The sequence below is a fragment of the Staurois parvus genome, unplaced genomic scaffold (assembly GCF_062004578.1).
Source record: "Staurois parvus isolate SC_StPar_1 unplaced genomic scaffold, SC_StPar_1.0 ptg000203l, whole genome shotgun sequence".
In the NCBI taxonomy this organism is placed as follows: Eukaryota; Metazoa; Chordata; class Amphibia; order Anura; family Ranidae; genus Staurois; species Staurois parvus.
Genome location: NW_028317999.1, coordinates 298422 through 315251, shown reverse-complemented (window position 1 = coordinate 315251; position 16830 = coordinate 298422). Strand labels below are relative to the sequence as shown.

At 41.3% G+C, this 16830-nt stretch overlaps 1 protein-coding gene across 5 annotated transcripts in view; it reads left to right on the top strand.

Moving 5' to 3' along the window:
* Window positions 1-16830, top strand: part of MAPRE2 (microtubule associated protein RP/EB family member 2) — a 239535-nt gene that overhangs the window by 188358 nt on the left and 34347 nt on the right. For 4 of the 5 annotated variants that reach the window (XM_089678318.1, XM_089678317.1, XM_089678316.1 and 1 more), the window contains 3 exons: window positions 2208-2353; window positions 4508-4721; window positions 4938-4958. In XM_089678318.1, coding sequence (XP_089534444.1) covers window positions 2208-2353; window positions 4508-4721; window positions 4938-4958 — 381 coding nt within the window. The remainder of the gene's footprint in view (window positions 1-2207; window positions 2354-4507; window positions 4722-4937; window positions 4959-16830) is intronic. The other variant, XM_089678315.1, reaches the window with a different exon arrangement.

The window sequence follows — 16830 nt, the reverse complement described above, 5'->3', positions numbered from 1 at the left end:
GTGGTGTGGGTAGGGCCCCTACCCGCAAACGCAGAATCATGTGTATATATACATGATTTTGTGCACCCCTGCCGCCCTGTAGCAGTATTTCTGCTATAGGGTGGAGGGGAAGCGATTTAAAGCTGAAATCTCGATACACAACTGAATCAACAGACGAAATAAATATAAAGGAGCTGTTTTACCAGCCTAAGAATTGTATTTCTGTCCTTTCAGTCCTGAGATTTGCACAGTTGTGCCACACAGCATAGCGCTGTCTGATAGGACAGGACACCTGATTTTTCATTATTGCTGTTAAAACATAAATAAAGGGAAAACTATTATTTATTTATTGTTTTTACATTAGAGATGGACTAGGACACCTATCAGGTTTAATTGCTCATACATATAATCCAATGAGAACACCAAAGAAACATCCAGGGTAATTTAATGATATGATTGATTAATAGCGGAATAAAGCCGACATGTTTCGTGGCTGCCCCCCTCAAATGTGTTTGGATTTCTTCTGCTATGAATCAATTTTATCATTAAATTACTTTGGATGTTTGTTTGACACTAATTGAATTATATACAGTATGTATTATTATACAGGATTTCTACAGCGCCAACAGTTTGCTCAGCGCTGTACAATATAAAGGGAGACAATACAGCAACGATACACTTCAATAGAAGAGGGTTAGAAGGGCCCTGCTCTTTGGAGCTTACAATCTAAGAGGGAGGGGTTGGTGGTACAAAAGGTAATGACTGTGGGGGAGTATGTATATGAATTCTGAACTCTGCATCCCTTCTCTGTGCCTGAGGGTGGTCCTTGTTTTGTGCCGAACTGGAACTAGAGTGCCCAGTGACAATATCATTGACCCTTAGAATATCTGAATTCAGCTCTCCGTTTGTTCCGGTGTTTTGGAGTTTTATTGGTGTCTTTGCCCCATTACAGAGATTATCCCTCTCTTTTTGTCATGTTTACTGTTACCATCAAAAATGCAAAAGAAAATCACAAATTATAGGTTATCCCCAGAACAGGAATAGAGAGGAAATCTTCCATTGGAGACATTAGTTCTGGTGACCCTGGTGACAACCAGGGATTTTCTCACTTTGGAGGGATTTCCTGTTTTGACTATGTGACAAGAAGAGAAGGGAAATTTCCCCAATGGGACACAGATGAAAAAAAACAGGGAATTAAAACCCTCCCTTACACCATCCAAACTGGGGGAAAAAAAATGTTGCCCTTAGTTGTACTTTAAGTAACGCTTTCAGGTCTTTCCTGAAGATTATGATTGGACAGTGAAAGCAGCAGGCAGATGAGCTCATTCTTCTCTCGCCCCCTTTCAGCATGTTGCTTGTAGTGCAGCACAACTGGTTGGCTGCTTGTGCTGCTTCTCTGTATGATGTTTATTGCCTAACTTCTGGATCCTGTGCCAAACAGATTCCCCTATTTACACTGACAACAGGGATCCTCAGGGCTGCTGTTCACAGAACACCTTGTATTTTTTTTATTAAGTGACCGGATGAGGTGGAGATCGCAACATCATCTGCCCCTCCTCTCCAGCTTGTCCAATTAGAGAATGCCTTGTATTCATTGAAAAAATACAAAGTATTCCATGAATGATGGCTGAGTACTAAGTGAGCAACCCCCCCCCCCCCCCCCATGGTTAGTGTGCCGAGGGGAATCCAGAGGATCGCAGCTATCACTGCAGTAGCACTGACTACTACAATGGTTGTTGGCTTCCCCAGCGGTCCTTCAAGCATGAAATATGCTTACTTACATTGGTCCAAACTAGACCAATGTAATTATGCAATACAGATCATTCCTGGAGTTCAGCTTTAATAATTTCTAAATGTTGCCAAAAAAATAGAAAATTAATACATATAATGGCTGATATCTTGGTATATTAGGCAGGTACTAATCATATAACACATGTACAGTAAATACATTTCTAAATGTACATCTTTGGACTGGTTCAGTATTATAAAAAACATACTGTATTTGGGAACAGTAGTTATTTTATATAAAGATAACTTGTTCTTAACTGGATAAATTGTGCTTCCTATTCTTGCTCAAAGGACCAAGGACATATTTTACAATAACTAACATAATGCATTTTCTTCAGGGTTTGTTAACTGTCCTCTTACATAGGATTGGATAGCACGTATGACCATTTATGATGACTGCATATTATTCCATGTATGACTGTCTCTCCCTCTCTCTCCAGGGGCTGCCTATTGCCAGTTTATGGATATGCTCTTTCCAGGGTGCATAAGCCTAAAGAAGGTCAAATTTCAAGCCAAGCTGGAACATGAATACATTCACAATTTCAAACTGCTTCAGGCCTCATTTAAAAGAATGAATGTTGATAAGGTAGGACATTTCCAGACTGAAGTGCTTATTCTGTTTTTATTGCTGTCTGCGGAGCATTTTGGGAAAACTGTCTAATTGCGCAGTGACTAAATTAGCACACAGGGCACAGTTCCAGACCACGATTGTATCAGCATCTCCTGGGAAACTATTACAACAGCAAAACCAATATGGGATCCAGCTACTTCAACAGATTATTGCTGGACATGTTTTGGTAGGTCGAGGTTCTCCAATGGCTGTGGGGCAATGATTCCCATAATGCATAACTGCTTCAGGGCTGCTCATTTTCTGACCTTTAAAGAAATAGATCAAGAAGCATATTTTTTTTTATTAGTGTTTAAGGCACCACATATTTTTCACATGTATGTTTGTTTTTATTCCTAGATGGTAAAAAAAAAAAAAACTTGTTATATATGAAGTGGTCTTTTAAGACTTGCTCATTTCATTTGTAGGCAGAAGCTTGTAGCTGGGAAGACACATGGAATGTGTAGGGGGAGTTTCCTTCATTCGTGTATATCCTACTTCCTTCTACAAATAAGCCAACACCAAACTACTGAATCATTCTTGCATGTTTGCATGCTGCAATTGAGCTCTGCTTCCTGGTTTCTTCTAAGAAAAAGATATATACTGCTGTATTGTTAAATAGTTGCATTAAAATCCACAATGTAGTGAATACAATTTTATTTAGCACTGCAGCGTCCAGGTCAGATTACTCAATGATTCTGTTCATGCAGCTCTTGGTAAATATTTTCACCTTTCAAAATAAATAAATTCACTTATTTTTGCAAGTAAAAAAATGTGCATTTATTTTTTTTTACTGGAGCCTGCAGAGCTTTGCACCCATGATAAGTAGATGTCAGGCTCCTGCACAGTCTTCCTTCAGCTTTGTGCTCAATTCCCTGAACTACAAGCATGCTGCTGTGGGACCGGATGATACTTGTAGTTTTTTTTATTCACAGATCTCTGAATGAATGATGCAGCTGTCTGGGTGGAGCCCCAAGCCAAAATCACAAGTATTGGATGATTGTCTATGGGCCACTATGACCTGATCCATTGATCCTCGAGAAAACAGCTCTCTTCCGCATTCAGCAGTGGACTGTTTCTGCCATCATCATGTCAAGAGCTGATTTATGGGCGTGATGACATCAGGATCAGTCCACCGCACAAGACCACTAGACAATGGGGGGGGGGGGGGCAGCGTGGTGCAGGAATGGCAGCTACCATTCTTGCTCTGGGAGGATCGGTGGATTAGACAAGTATATCTCCGCTCTCCTCACACCTAGACAAAAATGAGCTGTTAACCAATGCAGTGCAAGCTCAGCCCCACTGCATGGGAAAATAAAAAATTCCCAGAGTTAAGATTTAAGATTTCCGTAAAATAAGCACTATTATCACATGCAATGATAATTCTTGGACATTTTACTATAGCATTTGATATTCGTATTGTGCCTTGTGTTTTATATTTAACAGGTCCATACATCTGTATATACTGTAAATATTGTATATTGTGATAGGAGTAGATAAATTTACTACTACTTCATGAGTAATCCCAAAAGACACTTTCTGATAATATACAAAACTATCACTTGTTAATTTGGCTCTTTGGTAATCCTGCTCCTAGATAAGGGTAGTGTTTTGTCTAGTGGTGCTCATTAAATTTTAAGCTTTTAAAGTGTATAGTAATCTAAACTACAACCAATCTGCCCTCATAATCCTAAATATAACCTGTTTGTTCTACCAGTTTCTGGCAGAACTCCTCAAAAAGGTAATATAGCTCAATTGTAAATTTAAAAAAGTGTGAAGTAATTTTGTGACATATCCTTTGCCAGGCAAGCACACAGGATTTCACTTTATGTATCTTTGGCTACAAAGTAAAACCTTGAATATAAAATCTGTTGCGTTTATCCCTGGATCTGCTGACCTTTGTGGAGTGCAATTTTCACTAAAGACAACCTTGAAATGTGCTTTATTTTTCTTCATATGCCCATGTTTCTGGTAGGCCTAATGTCAAGGATGGGCTGGAGAAATCCCAGGAGCCAAGCAGCTGATGTTCCTAAAAAAGAAATAGAACTATCTTCTATGTTGTCTTTGTCAACATGAAATGGATATATATCAGTACTTGGAATAATAGCTGATTACTTGCTTATTGCTGTCTAGGTTATCCCAGTGGAAAAATTGGTAAAAGGACGATTCCAGGACAACCTGGATTTTATTCAGTGGTTTAAGAAATTCTTTGATGCTAACTACGATGGGAAGGAATATGACCCCATGGAAGCTAGACAAGGTCAGGATGCCCTCCCACCTCCAGATCCTGGTGAACAAATCTTCAACCTGCCAAAAAAGACTCATCATGCCAACTCTCCCACAGCAGGTAAGTCTGAAATCAAAGCCACAAACCTTTTTAAGATAGTCATCTTTACAGAGTAAAATCTCTTTGTCAAAGATAAAAAGACTAGGGCTTTGTTGTTCTGGAGTATTGGATTAAAATTTGGGAGATTTACAATGAAGGGGTTTTATTAAAGTCTGTACTCAGACACTCAGTGGTACGGTACATATGCATAAAATGCCTTTTTTTTTCTTTTTCTAGCCTTCAGCCCTGGATTTGCCCGTAAGCAATTTTGTCTGATGAATGTATATTGCTATAAGCACAATCCCTTCTTAAACTGAATTGAATTGAGTTTCGGCAGCACCCTGTGTAGATTTTCATGTTAGCACATAGAACTTGCAGGTCCTCAGGGTCTCTCAGCCTTAAATGACCCTATTCAGAATGTAGAACTGACAGCTCACATGTTAATTTCACTTGGTTCTGTTTGTATGTATACAATATTGTGTGCTATGGCATTGAGAACTAATCTATATTAATATGGAAAACCTCAATCATGGGGTTTATGTTTACAGAGTCAAAGTCATGCATTTTAAAATACTGGCCATAACATCATGGTGATTTTGTCAGAGTGGAAATAGCACTAGCAGTCATTTCAGGTTATATTCGGAGATCACCAGTGTACTGTTTCCATAGTTGCCAACATTTCCCCAAATATTTTTAGGGACACTTTTTTTTTTCCCTTTATGTCCAGAAAGACCGTGTAGGTGGATAAATATGTTAATTAGGGGTTGGGCATTTATTCATGGGTGTGACCTAACATGAAAAAGAGGATGGCGGTGTGCAAAGCATGTCACACCAAAAAGTGGGTGTGGTGTACATTATGCTAAATTTGGCATGGCTTAAAGGAGATGTGGTTAAACGGAGTCTGAGATTCTCTTGAGCTCCCCCATGCAATTTTGCCGTCCACCCCAACATCCCAAAAAACAAATAAACACAGTCATACTTATCTCAAAAAACTTAATGTAAACATAAAGAACTGGTTCACACTCACCGATTGGTTGCTAGAGTTTACAGCTCATCATTACCGCTCACTGATTGATTGGTTTCTAGAGGTTACTGCAGTTAATACAGGACTATGGTCTGAGACTGCAGGCACAGTACAGGAGTTGGTCAGGGACTGCAGGCATAGTACAGGACTATGGTCAGAAACTGCAGGTGTAGTAGAGGAGTTGGTCAGGGTCTGCAGGCATAGTACAGGAGTTGGTCAGGGACTGCTGGCATAGTACAGGAGTTGGTCAGGGACTGCAGGCATAGTACAGGAGAGGGTCAGAGGCTGCAGGAGTAGTACAGGAGAGGGGCAGAGGCTGCAGGCATAATACAGGAGAGGGCCAGAGGATGCAGGTGTAGTACAGGTGAGGGTCAGAGGCTGCAGGTGTAGTACAGGAGAGCGACAGAGGTTGCATGCATAGTACAGGAGAGCGTCAGAGGCTGCAAATGTAGTACAGGAAAGGGTCAGAGGCTGCAGGCGTAGTACAGGAGAGGGTCAGAGACTGCAGGCGTAGTACAGGAGAGGGTCAGAGACTGCAGGCGTAGTACAGGAGAGGGTCAGAGACTGCAGGCGTAGTACAGGAGAGGGTCAGAGACTGCAGGCGTAGTACAGGAGAGGGTCAGAGACTGCAGGCGTAGTACAGGAGAGGGTCAGAGGCTGCAGGCGTAGTACAGGAGAGGGTCAGAGGCTGCAGGCGTAGTACAGGAGAGGGTCAGAGGCTGCAGGCGTAGTACAGGAGAGGGTCAGAGGCTGCAGGCGTAGTACAGGAGAACGTCAGAAGCTGCAGGCGTAGTACAGGAGAGGGTCAGAGGCTGCAGGCGTAGTACAGGAGAGGGTCAGAGGCTGCAGGCGTAGTACAGGAGAGGGTCAGAGGATGCTGGGGTAGTACAGGAGAGGGGCAGAGGTTGCTGGCATAATACAGGGGATGCAGGTGTAGTACAGGTGAGGGTCAGAGGCTGCAGGTGTAGTACAGGAGAGCAACAGAGGTTGCATGCATAGTACAGGAGAGCGTCCGAGGCTGCAAGCGTAGTACAGGAAAGGGTCAGAGACTGCAGGAGTACCACAGGAGAGGGTCCAAGTTTAAAAACTGTGCAAAGATTGTCACCCAAAAAATGAGCAGGAGCTTCTATTTGGGGACAAGATCACATAGGACAGCCGATATAAGTGAATGGGCTTCCCTATGTGCAACATGCAGAAATGTGTATCAAACTGTGTATGGTGACAGGTACTTACACAGAGCAGTGCAGTTCACCAATCCATTCTGTTCCCTGCTGAAGATTCTGGAGTGATCAGTTCCCTGGTCCAGTTTGTCTTGTGCCTCATGATTTGGGGGGAGCCAGCCACAGACAGTGCTTCGTAGTTCTACGTGAGCCTAGAGCAGTAAAAAAATAAAAAATTTTCCTGTTGCCATTTGCTATGTGGGAAGAGGCGCTGCGGCAAACTGGGGACTTTTTTTTTTCATTTTCGGGTCCGGCAGACTAATCTGCACTGCAGAGGCTCCTGTGAATTAAGTTAATGTCCTGGCCTTTTCTACATCAATCCGCCGGGGCAACCGGCAGATTGATACAAATTAGTCCGCCGGCCCGAAAATGAAAAAATAGTTCCCAGTCTGCCCACATAGCAAATGGTAACAGCAAAGTTTTTTAAATTTTTCTCACTGCCCTAGACAGAATTACAAAGCACTATCTGCTGCTGTCCCTGCCCTGATCTCAGATTTCCAGGACACTGGCCAGGGCTGAGCAGTGGCGGGACATCATTCAAAATATCGCGATTGTCTGGGTAATCCATGACAGTTGGCAACTATGTGTTTCTCCTTTCCTGGTTCAGTAACAGGCTGGGAAAGGGACCTGTCAGGCTGAATCCACACTGTTTGTGGTTACAGGAATTTTACTGCATTGTAAAACACCCATTAGTGCAAGGACACACAGAAAACAGTTATTTTCTGTGTGTCCCATTTTCACTGCAATGAAGCCTGGAGCTGAGCTAAAATGTAGACATGCTGCATTTTATCGCAGCATAGCCTGCCAAATCGCATGTAATCGTACAGCACCGCAATGCATCGTGCTGCTGTACATTGCCATGAATTAAGTATACTTTTTGTACACTTCACATAAAGTGTGTACAAAAAAAGGGAGCTTTGTGAAGTGCTAAATCGCGCACCACACTGCCCCCTACCACAGCTGCACTCCAGCAGCTTTCTGTTCCCATGTGAACCCACCCTAAGTGTTACTTAACTGCAGCAGAAATAGATTAGGTCTCCTACCCTGCCACACAGCGCTCAGTAAATCTCAAAAATGGAGGGACAGAGACACCATACACCCTTAGTGTCCTTTAGTATCACATATGGGCATTACCTAGGGCAGTGTACATGTAATTGCAGCCTCTCCTCCCAACTTGACACCCACCCATCAGGGAATTTTGACATTTGTATAACTCCTGCCAAGAGCCGGTTTACTGCTTGCATTAGGGCTGAGGGTTCTTAAGAGGAACACTGAGGTGAGGGTTCTGTGATGTTTTTAAGAGGCTATATACAGCACCCAGCCACTCCTCCCATCAACCGTGATCTTCCTGCATTGTGTAGAGAAGCACAGAGACCCAGCGATAGCATCATTGGAGGTTTTATTCAAAAATTCTATTAGCATGTTGATGAGGGAGGAAGAATCAATCAGGAAAGGCAAAATATAAACAGATTTAACTTCAGAAATTAAGGAATGCACCAACCTTTCGTCACTGAATTGCTGGGAAGTGCTAGTTAACTCGGTTATACCACTTTGTAAAATGACCTATATTTCTAGGGGGTGTCCTAAAATATGGGATGTTTGGCTGGAATCACCATCTACTGTTAATGCTAATGCTGCTAGAGAGGAGAGAGGGACGCCTTAGAATAAGGTGGCTATGCTTTTGTTCTGGGAATTTTACTCTATATCCAGATTGTTGTTTGTGTCAGGGCAGGAGCTGAGGAACGGACAGGCAGGCCTAACAATGTAACGCACTGGCTGACGACAACCACCACCCACAGACCGAAGTCCCTCAGGGCGCGGAGTCTAAGTCCCAGGCTGCCCTTCACCAGGGCCCCTGATGGTGGGGATGGACTTGACGCAGCCAGGAACCAGGTCACGGCCCCCGAGACACCTCAGCTGCGGTAATGGCCGCCGCCAATGGCGTGTAGCTGGTGGAAGAAACAAAAGAGTAGTCAGACAAGCCGGGGTCAACAACAACAGGACAAAACAGTACAGGACAGCAGACGAGAATCACAGGTCACAAGCCGGGTTCAGCAACAGAGGGTAAGATCAAAGGAGAATACAAAGAATAGTCAAGTCACAAGCCGAATCAGAATACCAGGAGAGTCACGAGAGTCAGAACAGAGTAATAGTAACACAAAGACACAAGTGCAAAGAGCATGTGCGGGCCACAGGCTTATATGTCATCGGCCACGCCCCTCTGGGGGGTGGACCTCAGAGACCTGAAGGCATAAAAAGGATTCCCATCATGCACAGCAGAATCCAAGATGGACGCCAGCACATGGAGTAACATAACCTCAGGGAAAAGGTAGGACCTTGACAGTTTGATGACCCTTCTGAAACTTCTCCGTTGAGAATGTGTAAAGTGAATGCCTATGACGGAGGCTGTTGGTGACATGCCCCCCTTCAGCACATATGCTTCTTCTGATATCCTATAACTGCTGCAGTTGTTGACCACACTTGGGTATTGCCTAGTCAAGGTTGTTTAGTTGGCAAGGATGTTGACTGCGCTATTGTTTTTCTCTTTGAGTTTTGGTTGTACCATGTTAAGCCACGGTATGCCCAGAGGCTCTATTTTGTACTAATTTCTTAAAAATTTAATAAAAATGTATATTAAAAAAAAAGGAATGCATGTCTAATAAAAATAATTGATATTAAAAAAACAAGAAATGAAGGAATGCATGTTATTAAATAATTTATTAGATACAAGATTTATAAAGGCACTTAAGGAAGACATTTAAATGATAGAGAAAAAAACAATATATATAACTCCAGCTTTTAGGGCTATCATGCTTTGAACTGTTTTTCCAAGTTCTGAAGATAGTTTATTGGGGTGCGTGATGTAATACCTCTACCATGAATGTCACACCAGAATGAGTATAACAAACTGCAAGTTTAAACTGTTTAGGTCACATATCTTTTTGTTTTTTTAATTTAATTAATGAGAGTGTATGTATGTATGTATGTATGTATATATATATATATATATGAGACCTAATCTCTATATATATGAGTTTTTGAGTAAAGACACAGTAAAAAGTGTTCATGTACCCCAGCTCAGTTTGTCACCACATGGGATGTATATTTTTAGTTGAACAGCAGTGGAGGGGGATTTTGAGATGGTGGGAAAGAATACATAGTTCCACATACCTTTGTGTCTGAGGTAATCTTGCTTTCAGTATAAAAAGCATGCAGTCATGTGAACTGGAGAACTGGAACTTGTCCAGATACAAAGTGCCTATCCGACAGAAGTTAATGCATTCTTATGCTTTGTACATTGCTGACCAGGATGGGATAAATCACTTCTGGGTAATAACAAATCACAGGCTGTTTTTTAATAGAATGATTTGACCTATTGTAATTGGCAGCCAGAAAAAGGGATTTACCTCTGTATGTATATTGTATCAGCAATGTAATATAGAGTTGCTTGTGTTAAATACTATATTAAATAGTTCATATTATAATCTGATTTATAAAAATAACTGTGATCAACTACAGATAGTGTTGTGTATGTGTGTGTATATGTATGTATGTGTATGTATGTATGTGTGTATATATATATATATATATATATATATATATATATATATATATATGTAGCCCTGTTTTGGGGGGGGTTATGTGAAATGGCCCACACCAAACAAGCTATGGCGCTAACCTGTATATGAGTAGGCAATCCTGAGCCTTCGCTATATGGAAGAGGGGGTTGTGATAATACAAATGGCAGTGCCTCCACCTAGAATAGGGATCCTGCAATTGAGGAGACTCACCCCTTTCTAGGAATGTAACAGGTAGACAACTTAAAGTAACTATACATAGCAGTATTAATGCACCCAGCTTATATTTCTAACATGAAAACATGTCACCACACCTGTATGAGATTAATGCAAAGTTTATATAAAGCAGCCACATAAAACAGAATGCATAAGAATAACATTCAGGAATTACAATTTAGCATAAATTGGGAGGTTGCAATTATACCCGGGTATATGTGCATGTAGTATACAGAATACCTCCAACCATGGGTTATAGCGCAGTCCGGTTGCAGGGGCCCCTGCAGAGGTGAGAGTCAATAAGATGCACGCTTCCACTTTAGATGCTGTGATGGCATCCAAGTAACATGCGGATGATTGCACTGCTTGTCTGAAGATCAGCGATGCATCACCTAAAAGGATAAAATGCCCTATCTAGCCTTACTCTTAGTCCCTGTCCCTAAACTGGGCTGTCACTGCAACCGGGCCTCTATCTGTCTAAGTGGCCGTCAGATGCCTAACCTACCTCTAGCCTAATCTATCCAACGCTCCCTATGCTAATCCTAGCTAAAAGGAGATCCAGACCAATAAGGCTTTAAGCAAAGAGGCTGCAAAGATACACTGCAATTAACAGAAAGTTCACCTGACAGTCTTATGCAGGTGAAAACACTGATCTATATATATATATATATATATATATATATATAGACAACTATAAGGATTCTGCAGTGTGTAAATAGAATAATGATAATAAGTTGAAATATAACAGAGGCAGACCTAATCTGCTTCAATAACAACTAGATAGATAGCAGCCTTGTTAATCTGGATCATTACTCACAGAATCGCCATACAGTTCTCCCCAGATACACAGCACATGGCAGGCTGGAACCCTCTGCCTGATACTTCATGGAAAACAAACTATATAACATCCTGGGGTTTCTTGACCTCCTTGTAGGGGCAGGAAGCACACCTAGGGACTTGTCTGTAATGGGACCTCTATGGTAGTGGCCGTATATGGATGTAAACAAACCACAACTAGTGTATAAAATAACAGTTTCCTACATATATATATATATATATATTTTTTTTTTTAAAATCAAGGTTAGAGGTGTTGGACTTTGGTACTTTCAATGCATACTTTCTTCTGTTGAGTTATGTATTATTAATATGACTTTTACTAGATGAAAAGGTGCTGCCTGTAAAGAAAAGGACTAAAGATAACTAGAATGTGCTTGTCCTGCCACCCACACCATCAGTCTGTCTTCTTTTAAAGAGCTATGTGCTGAAATATCTTCAGCATCTGACCCTTCCAGGTGGGTCAAATGTCTGTTCCCTTGCTGCCCACTGTGGTTCCATCTACTATCCCCTAGTGTCACTTTAAGGGCTCGTTATTACATAGTGTGGTGACTGGTTTCTGTGTGTCCCATTTACACTGTAATGCAGCCCAGAGGTGCAGTACAGTGAGCTTGGTTAAAATGCAGACATGTTGCATTTTGCCACAGTGCCCATATAAACATAATGCACCATGCTCCTGTGCAGTGATATGAATGAACTGTCAATTTGTGTACTTCAAATAAACTTAGCAAAGAAAAAAAAGAAAACTGTATAATGCACTGAAATGAGCATCACATCACTGAAGCTCAAAACTGACAACTGCGCATACACTAAACTGAAGTGTTCAGTGAACACGCCCAAATGAAACCGCAGTGTTACCATTTTTATGTACATTTTTTTACATTTATTTAAAATCATGAAAATATTAGAACAGGTTTGCTTCAAAAATGTGACCTAGTAACACATATGTACTCTTGCAAAGGGTTAAAGCAGAATTTTCAATTAAAGATTTTTGTGCATATTTACATTGGTGCAGCTTGGACCAATGTAAGTATGCATGTTCCATACCTGATTGATCCTTGTGGAAGTGGAGAATCACTGTAGTAGCTGCCACTACTAGGATCTGGAAGACAGCGTTTCTGTTCGTGTCGGGATAGCGCATGCTTTTGCATGCGTTCCCATTATGCATAGGTGTGAGCCATTCGGCTCCTGCAGTTTGGTTTGGAAGAAGGCAAGGCTACGCATCTGTCACCAATTGTGCTACATAATAGGAAAAATAATTCATTTCTGACCCAGGTACACATTCTGTTCTGATCTGGTACTGAAGCTTCACATTTGTATTCTGCTCGGTACAAGTGTAGAAGTTGAAGGATTGACAATCTATAAATCTTTGACTAAAGCTGCCATCACATGGCTTATCACTTTATACTACCAAGCAAGTTCTTGGAAATGTAGAGCACTGTAGAATGTATCTCCCCTTCTCATGGCATTGTTGAGGGTTATGGGGAAGTAATGGCCCATAAGATGGGAGGTGGGGAAGGCAGCTTTGATCTTTAAGCTGCGAGGTAAAAATAGACTGACCCTCTGATCTACCCTGCTAACATTATTCATTGATAGAAAAGCATCCACCTCACTAACCGTTCCGTATCCGCCTCCCCTCTCTGCCAATCCCTCCACTGGCTCCCAGTTGCCCAACGGATAAAATTCAAAACTCTAACAATGACATATAAAGCCATCCACAACACTGCCCCAATTTCCATAACCGATCTTATCTGTAAATATCACCCAAACTGCACACTCCGCTCCTCGCAAGACCTCTTACTCTCTATCTCCCTCATCTCCTCCTCCCATGCTAGTCTCCAAGACTTCTCCAGGGCGTCACCCATCCTCTGGAACTTCCTACCCCAATCTATCAGATTATCACCTACTATACTTGCCTTTCGGCGATCACTGAAAACCTTTCTCTTCAGGGAAGCCTATCCCGCCCTCTGCTAATTCTGGAATCCTCTACTCTTCCAACCACTCCATCCCCCACAGTGACTACCTACTGTACCATTCACACCGCCCTCCTAGATTGTAAACTTCAAGGAGCAGGGCCCTCAAATCCCTCTTGTATTGTTACTGTATTGTCTCCCACTATAATGTAAAGCGCTGAGCAAACTGTTGGCGCTATATAAATCCTGTATAATAATAATAATAATAATAATAATAATAAAACTTCTGCATCCTAAAGCCAGGTATGCACTGTGGGGGAGGTTTACTAAAACTTGAGCACTCAGAATCTGGTGCAGCTGTGCAATGTATCCAACTTCAGCTTGTTCAATTAAGCTTGGACAATAAAACCTGAAAGTTCGTATGCAGAACTGCACCAGATTTTGCACTCTCCAGTTTTAGTAAATCTTCCCCTGTGACTTTTTTTTTTTTTTTTCCATTCAGCCAGCTGACTGAACTAAAAAAAAAAAACACCGATTCCCGCATCTGCACAACCAAGATCGTTCAACAGAAGCCAGCTAAATTTTGATCTGTGTGTACCCAGTTTTAGATATACTCTTATTCTGCTGAACAATTAGCCACACAGCTCTGATACATGCCTGCCAAAAGAAAGTTTATCCAATGTTTGTCCATACATGCATCCATGTTTCATCCAATTAATCAGTTGATGCAAATGTTTAATCTCCATTGTCTCAAGAGGAAATATGGGAAATTGTGTGTGTGTGTGTTGGGGGGGGGGGGGGGTGCAACTTAACTGACCGCTGTGAGACCGTTTCATATTTGGTCAGTATCTTCAAAGACCAGCGAAATACTGATCAGTGTGTAAGAGGGTATCCACCCCACCTTATTTGTGTGAATGGAAGAATGGGTTTTTTTTTTTTTTTTTGTTCAGCCCACTACAAAACAATCCGTGTATGTCCAGCTTTACGCATTGCCTCAAACTAAAGACATAAGCAGCTTAGATTCCCAATTATTTACACTTGACAATGTTTTTCACGGAAGAGGAGGCCTGGTCTAGGACAAAGATGAAATACGCATTTTGTGCCGTTTCTAAGATAGATGCGTGTGCATTTTTTTTCTGCCATTAGGGTAAACGGATAAGGTTTACCAGTTAACTAGTGTGATAACAACTTACCTGTGCTTTATGAGGGAACAGTAAATCACTCAGCACCATTTCATCCACCCTTGTGTAGAAAAGCCCAGGGTACACTGGTTTAATCTTTAGTTTGGGTTAAAAAAAAGAGAACATTTTCTTGCAAACTTTTGAATGTTCACTTACCTCTTCATGTTATAAGATATTTGCTTATTAGTACACAATATTAATTTGTAGCTGGGAACATCCATGGCACACTGTACTTCAAAACAGATTAGATATTTAGAAGATGGAATGGATGTGAATTTCATTCCACAAGTGGTTGGTGACTTGCTTCTTATGTGACATGTACAGCATTGCTCTAGCGGATGTTTTAAAATATGACTGAGCTCATTGATGAGTATTTCAGTGACTGAATTTAAAGGCTGTGCTCATTGTTTCTCAATATAAAGTGTGTATTATTTCATATACAGAGACCCAATAGATGCGTTAAACCAATAGAGTGCTCCATTGTTTGGAAGCTGTGTCCTTATTGTTTCACTTGGATTGTGCTCCATGTGAAAATTATATTGTGAATCTGGGACTATCAAAACTGAGTAGAATCTATGGGAACAGCACTGAATTAAACTTGTATGGTAAATCATGAATTTGTATATCCAAATCCATGCTTGAAGAGGTTGTAGATGTATTCGTGCACTTGTAAACAAAAACAATTGAGTACTAGCCGTGATCCTTTTTTTATTTGCACTAACATGAAAAACTTTTAGGACAAGCTTTCGGGTTATACCCCCTTCTTCAAGATCCAAGCATTACTCTTTAGACCTTGAAGAAAGGAGGACACACTGAAAGCTTGTCCAGAAAATGTGGTTGTTAGTGCTAATAAAAAAAAAGTATCAAGGACAGTACTTAATTTATTTTATATCCAAATCCATTAAGGGATCACTTGAAGTGGAACACCTCATGAGTGGGAATAATACTTTGCTGACTGTAAGAGAATGGTAGCAGTGGGTAGAAAGCTAATTGTGATCTATTTAAAGGCGTTCTTGAAGCACTTTTCTAAAGTCTCTTTGTTGGAGCAAGAATTTATCAAGGTGTTTTTCTGTTGGATATTTCACTATTGTGCATTGTCACATCCCACAGATATTCAAGGCTCATTATACCTCCATAGTGAAAGCCAGCTCGAGTTCAACTGGTGCAAATTGTGTGTTTTTGAGTTGGCTTGCGATGCTGCAAGGACTCATTTTGTAGTTTTAAATGGGACTATATGCAGCAACGCAACAAAATCAAGATTGCAAGATTTTTTTCCCATGGTGTTAGGAATGAGTCCCATGGAAAGGAATCGCTTTTTTAAAAGTATTCCCGCATTTATACCTGCATTGCAAAACACTGATAAATGTGTGGAAATGTGGATGGGGTTAACAAGTCCTTACCAGAACTGAATTCTGGTAGGTTTACACAACACTAGAATCATTAAGTCAGACTGGCTAAGCTGTCTTCAAGACTGGTAGGAAAAAAACACTGCATGAGATTTTCTTAGTCCTGTAAGCTTTCCATTGATTGAAATTCATCTGGTTCAGCAGGAACTGGCTGAATTTTGATCCATTTGTTGGTGCTCCTGCTCAATAGAAGTCAATCTAACAAGCAACTTCTGTTTAACAGGCTTTTTGGGCATCTAATAGGATGCAACCACTTATCAGTGTATTCTGACAGCAGAAGAGTCCCAATGTCTGAATATAAAGGCACAGCAGGGAGGATTCCTTCATCCGCCTTGTTTATGAATGGAAGGATCCATTAGTTTACTTTTTTTTATCAGCCAGAGGATCGATATAAGAAAAAAAAAAAAGAAAATCAATGGCCAGCCTTAAGCAAGACATAGATGAATCCAATTCCTTTCCTCCCACCAAGGGTGGAAGGAAAGAAAATCGCTAGTTATCCCCATCAACACAGTTTCTGTTGATGGGGAAATCCTTCCAGCAGCACTATTGTATTTGTGACACACCCAACCGGAACAGGGGCTTTTGGAGGGGAGTAAACGGCTAGCCTTCTGCCCACTGATTATGACCCATGGAGGAGATTTTGTCTGCTTCTCCCAGTCAGAGCATGGAAAAGAGCTCAGTTCAGCCTCTGATGCCATGGAGAGAGCAGATCATTCTCTAATGATGGACAATGACATGATGAACGCTGAGAGGGAGGC